Below are 5,583 nucleotides of genomic sequence, written 5' to 3' on the forward strand. Positions count from 1 at the left end.
CATGGTATCTTTGCTGGAGTGTGCTGCTGTAGTATCTGTGCTGTCTTGTCTTGCTATGGTGACTTTGCTGGAGTGTGCTGCAGTAGTATTGTGCTGTTCTATCTTTCTGTGGTGGATTTGCTGGAGTGTGCTGCTGTAGTATCTGTGCTGTCCTGTCTTGCTATGGTGACTTTGCTGGAGTGTGCTGCAGTAATATCTGTGCTGCCCTGTCGTGCCATGGTATCTTTGCTGGAGTGTGCTTCTGTAGTATCTGTGCTGTCTTGGCTTGCTATGGTGACTTTGCTGGAGTGTGCTGCAGTAGTATCTGTGCTGTCCTGTCTTGCTGTGGTGGATTTGATGGAGTGTGCTGCAGTAGTATCTGTGCTGCCCTGTGTTGCCGTGGTGTCGTTGCTGGGGTGTGCTGCTCTGGTATCTGTGCTGTCTTGTCTTGCTATGGTGACTTTGCTGGAGTGTGCTGCAGTATTATCTGTGCTGCCCTGTCTTGCCGTGGTGTTGTTGCTGGGGTGTGCTGCTCTAGTATCTGTGCTGTCCTGTCTTGCTTTGGTGACTTTGCTGGAGTGTGCTGCAGTAGTATTGTGCTGTCCTATCTTCCTGTGGTGGATTTCCTGTAGTGTGCTGCAGTAGTATCTGTGCTGCCCTGTCGTGCCATGGTATCTTTGCTGGAGTGTACTGCAGTAGTATCTGTGCTGTCCTGTCTTGTTGTGGTGTCGTTGCTGGGGTGTGCTGTTCTAGTATCTGTGCTGTCTTGTCTTGCTATGGTGACTTTGCTGGAGTGTGCTGCAGTAGTATCTGTGCTGTCCTGTCTTGTTGTGGTGCCGGTGCTGGGGTGTGCTGCTCTAGTATCTGCGTTGTCTTGTCTTGCTATGGTGACTTTGCTGGAGTGTGCTGCAGTAGTATCTGTGCTGTCCTGTCTTGTTGTGGTGCCGATGCTGGGGTGTGCTGCTCTAGTATCTGCGTTGTCTTGTCTTGCCTTGGTATCTTTGCTGGAGTGTGCTGCTGTAGTATCTGTGCTGTTTTGTGTTGCCGTGGTGACTTTGCTGGAGTGTGCTGCAGTAGTATCTGTGCTGCCCTGTCTTGCCATGGTATCTTTACTGGAGTGTGCTGCTGTAGTATCTGTGCTGTCCTGGCTTCCCGTGGAGGATTTGCTGGGGTGTGCTGCTGTAGTATCTCTGCTGTCCTGTCTTGCTATGGTGACTTTGCTGGAGTGTGCTGCAGTAGTATTGTGCTGTCCTGTCTTCCTGTGGTGGATTTGCTGAAGTGTGCTGCAGTAGTATCTGTGCTGCCCTGTCTTGCCATGGTACCTTTGCTGGAGTGTGCTGCAGTAGTATCTGTGCTGTCCTGTCTTGTTGTGGTGCCGGTGCTGGGGTGTGCTGCTCTAGTATCTGCGTTGTCTTGTCTTGCTATGGTGACTTTGCTGGAGTGTGCTGCAGTAGTATCTGTGCTGTCCTGTCTTGTTGTGGTGCCGGTGCTGGGGTGTGCTGCTCTAGTATCTGTGCTGTCCTGTCTTCTTGTGGTATCTTTGCTGGAGTGTGCTGCTGTAGTATCTGTGCTGTCCTGTTTTCCCGTGGTGGATTTGCTGGAGTGTGCTGCTGTAGTATCTGTGCTGTCCTGTTTTGCTATGGTGACTTTGCTGGAGTGTGCTGCAGTAGTATTGTGCTGTCCTATCTTCCTGTGGTGGATTTGCTCGAGTGTGCTGCAGTAGTATCTATGCTGTCCTGTCGTGCCATGGTATCTTTGCTGGAGTGTGCTGCAGTAGTATCTGTGCTGCCCTGTCTTGCTGTGGTGCCGGTGCTGGGGTGTGCTGCTCTAGTATCTGTGCTGTCCTGTCTTCCTGTGGTATCTTTGCTGGAGTGTGCTGCTCTAGTATCTGTGCTGTCTTGTCTTGCTATGGTGACTTTGCTGGAGTGTGCTGCAGTAGTAGCTGTGCTGTCCTGTCTTGTTGTGGTGCCGGTGCTGGGGTGTGCTGCTCTATTATCTGTGCTGCCCTGTCTTGCTATGGTGACTTTGCTGGAGTGTGCTGCTGTAGTATCTGTGCTCTCCTGTCTTGCCATGGTATCTTTACTGGAGTGTTCTGCTGTAGTATCTGTGCTGTCCTGTCTTGCCATGGTATCTTTGCTGGAGTGTGCTGCTGTAGTATCTGTGCTGCCCTGTCTTGCCATGGTATCTTTGGAGGAGTGTGCTGCTGTATGATCTGCGCTGTCTTGTCTTGCTATGGTGACTTTGCTGGAGTGTGCTGCAGTAGTATTGTGCTGTCCTATCTTCCTGTGGTGGATTTGCTGGAGTGTGCTGCAGTAGTATCTGTGCTGCCCTGTCTTGCTGTGGTGTCGTTGCTGGGCTGTGCTGCTCTAGTATCTGTGCTGTCTTGTCTTGCTATGGTGACTTTGCTGGAGTGTGCTGCAGTAGTATCGGTGCTGCCCTGTCTTGCCGTGGTGTTGTTGCTGGGGTGTGCTTCTCTAGTATCTGTGCTGTCTTGTCTTGCTATGGTGACTTTGCTGGAGTGTGCTGCAGTAGTATCTGTGCTGCCCTGTCTTGTTGTGGTGTCGTTGCTGGGGTGTGCTGCTCTAGTATCTGCGCTGTCCTGTCTTGCTTTGGTGACTTTGCTGGAGTGTTCTCCAGTAGTATTGTGCTGTCCTATCTTCCTGTGGTGGATTTCCTGTAGTGTGCTGCAGTAGTATCTGTGCTGTCCTGTCTTCCCGTGGTGGATTTGCTGGAGTGTACTGCAGTAGTATCTGTGCTGTCCTGTCTTGTTGTGGTGTCGTTTCTGGGGTGTGCTGCTCTAGTATCTGTGCTGTCTTGTCTTGCTATGGTGACTTTGCTGGAGTGTGCTGCAGTAGTATCTGTGCTGCCCTGTCTTGCCGTGGTGTTGTTGCTGGGGTGTGCTGCTCTAGTATCTGTGCTGTCCTGTCTTGCTTTGGTGACTTTGCTGGAGTGTGCTGCAGTAGTATTGTGCTGTCCTATCTTCCTGTGGTGGATTTGCTCGAGTGTGCTGCAGTAGTATCTATGCTGTCCTGTCGTGCCATGGTATCTTTGCTGGAGTGTGCTGCAGTAGTATCTGTGCTGCCCTGTCTTGCTGTGGTGTTGTTGCTGGGGTGTGCTGCTCTAGTATCTGTGCTGTCTTGTCTTGCTATGGTGATTTTCCTGAAGTGTGCTGCTCTAGTATCTGTGCTGTCTTGTCTTGCTATGGTGACTTTGCTGGAGTGTGCTGCAGGAGTATCTGTGCTGTCCTGTCTTGTTGTGGTGCCGGTGCTGGGGTGTGCTGCTCTAGTATCTGTGCGGTCTTGTCTTGCTATGGTGACTTTGCTGGAGTGTACTGCAGTAGTATCTGTGCTGTCCTGTCTTGTTGTGGTGCCGGTGCTGGGGTGTGCTGCTCTAGTATCTGCGTTGTCTTGTCTTGCCATGGTATCTTTGCTGGAGTGTGCTGCTGTAGTATCTGTGCTGTTTTGTGTTGATGTGGTACCTTTGCTGGAGTGTGCTGCTGGAATATTGTCCTGTCATGTCTTGCTATGGTGACTTTGCTGGAGTGTGCTGCTGTAGTATCTGTGCTGTCCTGCCTTGCCATGGTATCTTTGCTGGAGTGTGCCGCGGTAGTGTCTGTGCTGTCCTGTCTTGTTGTGGTGCCGGTGCTGGGGTGTGCTGCTGTAGTATCTGTGCTGTCCTGTCTTGCCATGGTATCTTTGCTGGAGTGTGCTGCTGTAGTATCTGTGCTGTCCTGTCTTCCCGTGGTGGATTTGCTGGAGTGTGCTGCAGTAGTATCTGTGCTGCCCTGTCGTGCCATGGTATCTTTGCTGGAGTGTGCTGCAGTAGTATCTGTGCTGTCCAGTCTTGTTGTGGTGTCGTTGCTGGGGAGTGCTGCTCTAGTTTCTGTGCTGTCTTGTCTTGCTATGGTGACTTTGCTGGAGTGTGCTGCAGTAGTATCTGTGCTGTCCTGTCTTGTTGTGGTGCCGGTGCTGGGGTGTGCTGCTCTAGTATCTGCGTTGTCTTGTCTTGCTATGGTGACTTTGTTGGAGTGTGCTGCTGTAGTATCTTTGCAGTCCGGTCTTGCTGTGGTGGTTTTGCTGGAGTGTGCTGTTGTAGTATCTGTGCTGTCCTGACTTTCTGTGGTGCCTTTGCTGCAGTGTCCTGTTGTATTATCTGTGTTGTCCTGTCATGCCATGGCATCTTTGCTGGAGTGTGCTGCTGCAGTATCTGTGTTGTCCTGTCTTGCCATGGTATCTTGTCTGGAGTGTGCCTCTGTAGTATCTGTGCTGTCCTGACTTGTTGTGGTGCCTTTGCTGGAGTGTGCTGCTGTAGTATTTGTGCTATCCTGATTTGCCAAGGTGCCTTTGCTGGAGAGTGTTCCTGTTGTATCTCCGCTGTCCTGTCTTGCTGTGGTGTCTTTGCTGGAGTATGCTGCTGTATTATTGTGCTTTCATGACGTGCGGTGGTAACTTTGCTGGAGTGTGCTGCTGTATTATTGTGCTTTCTTGACTTGCTGTGGTGACTTTGCTGGAGTGTGCTGCTTTATTATTGTGCCGTCTTGTCTTGCTATCGTGAATTTGTTGGAGTGTGCCGCAGTAGTATTGTGCTGTCTTCCCGTGGTGGATTTTCTGGAGTGTGCTGCTGTAGTATCTGCACTGTCCTGTCTTGCTATGGCATCTTTGCTGGAGTGTTCCGCTGTTGTATCTTTGCTGTCCTGTTTTGCTGTGGTGACTTTGCTGGAGTGTGCTGCTGTATTATTGTGCTTTCTTGCCTTGCTGTGGTGACTTTGCTGGGGTGTGCTGCTGTATTATTGTGCTGTTTTGTCTTGCTATGTGACTTTGCTGGAGGGTGCTGCTGTATTACTCTGCTGTCTGGTCTTGCTGTGGTACCTCTGCTGGAGTGTGCTGCAGTAGTATTGTGCTGTCCTGTCTTGCTTTGGCATCGCTGCTGGGGTGTGCTGCTCTAGTATCTGTGGGGTCTTGTCTTGCTTTGGTGACTTTGCTGGAGTGTGCTGCAGTAGTATTGTGCTGTCCTGTCTTGCTTTGGCATCGCTGCTGGGGTGTGCTGCTCTAGTATCTGTGCTTGTCAAGTTTACTCAAGGGAAGAGTATCAACACTCTCCCCCGAACCACAGAAGCCCAATGAATTCGACCCCCACACCATGGTTGGCACAGGCGCCTGATTGTCAAGACCCCAGGTAGCCACGTGGCAGCCAATGGGTGGGGAAGAGGGATTAGGGAGAGCTTGTGAATAGGGTGGGGGAAGTTAGAAAAACCGGAAAGAGGAGGAGGAGGAACTTGTTGGGATAGGTAAGGGAAAGCACAGGGAAAGAATACATACACTTACCAATAACCTGACACACTCCTTTGATCTTAACCCCTCCTGAACCTTTCTCTCCTCTACCCTAAACTCTTACCATAACATGTTCCTACTTTCCTATGGCCTGTGCATAGCTTGGTAAGGAACAAGTTACTTACCTGTAACTGTTGTTCTCCAGCATGGGTCTGGCATGGATTCACATGCTCATGAATATTCCCCGTCGTCAGGCCGGGAATCCTCGGTAAAGAAAAAATCAGTATCAGTTTCGTTTCTGATCTGTCTTTCTTAGTAGTAACAATGGCTGATC

At 50.7% G+C, this 5,583-nt stretch overlaps 1 protein-coding gene across 1 annotated transcript; it reads right to left on the bottom strand.

Moving 5' to 3' along the window:
• Positions 1 to 583: 583 nt before the first annotated feature.
• LOC138513153 (uncharacterized) lies at positions 584 to 1,081 on the bottom strand. Its single transcript, XM_069627779.1, has one exon. The coding sequence runs from the start codon at positions 1,079 to 1,081 to the stop codon at positions 584 to 586; it is 498 nt and encodes a 165-aa protein (XP_069483880.1).
• Positions 1,082 to 5,583: the final 4,502 nt, after the last annotated feature.

This window comes from Ambystoma mexicanum, chromosome 12, assembly GCF_040938575.1.
Source record: "Ambystoma mexicanum isolate Mex_15411 chromosome 12, UKY_AmexF1_1, whole genome shotgun sequence".
Lineage (NCBI taxonomy): Eukaryota > Metazoa > Chordata > Amphibia > Caudata > Ambystomatidae > Ambystoma > Ambystoma mexicanum.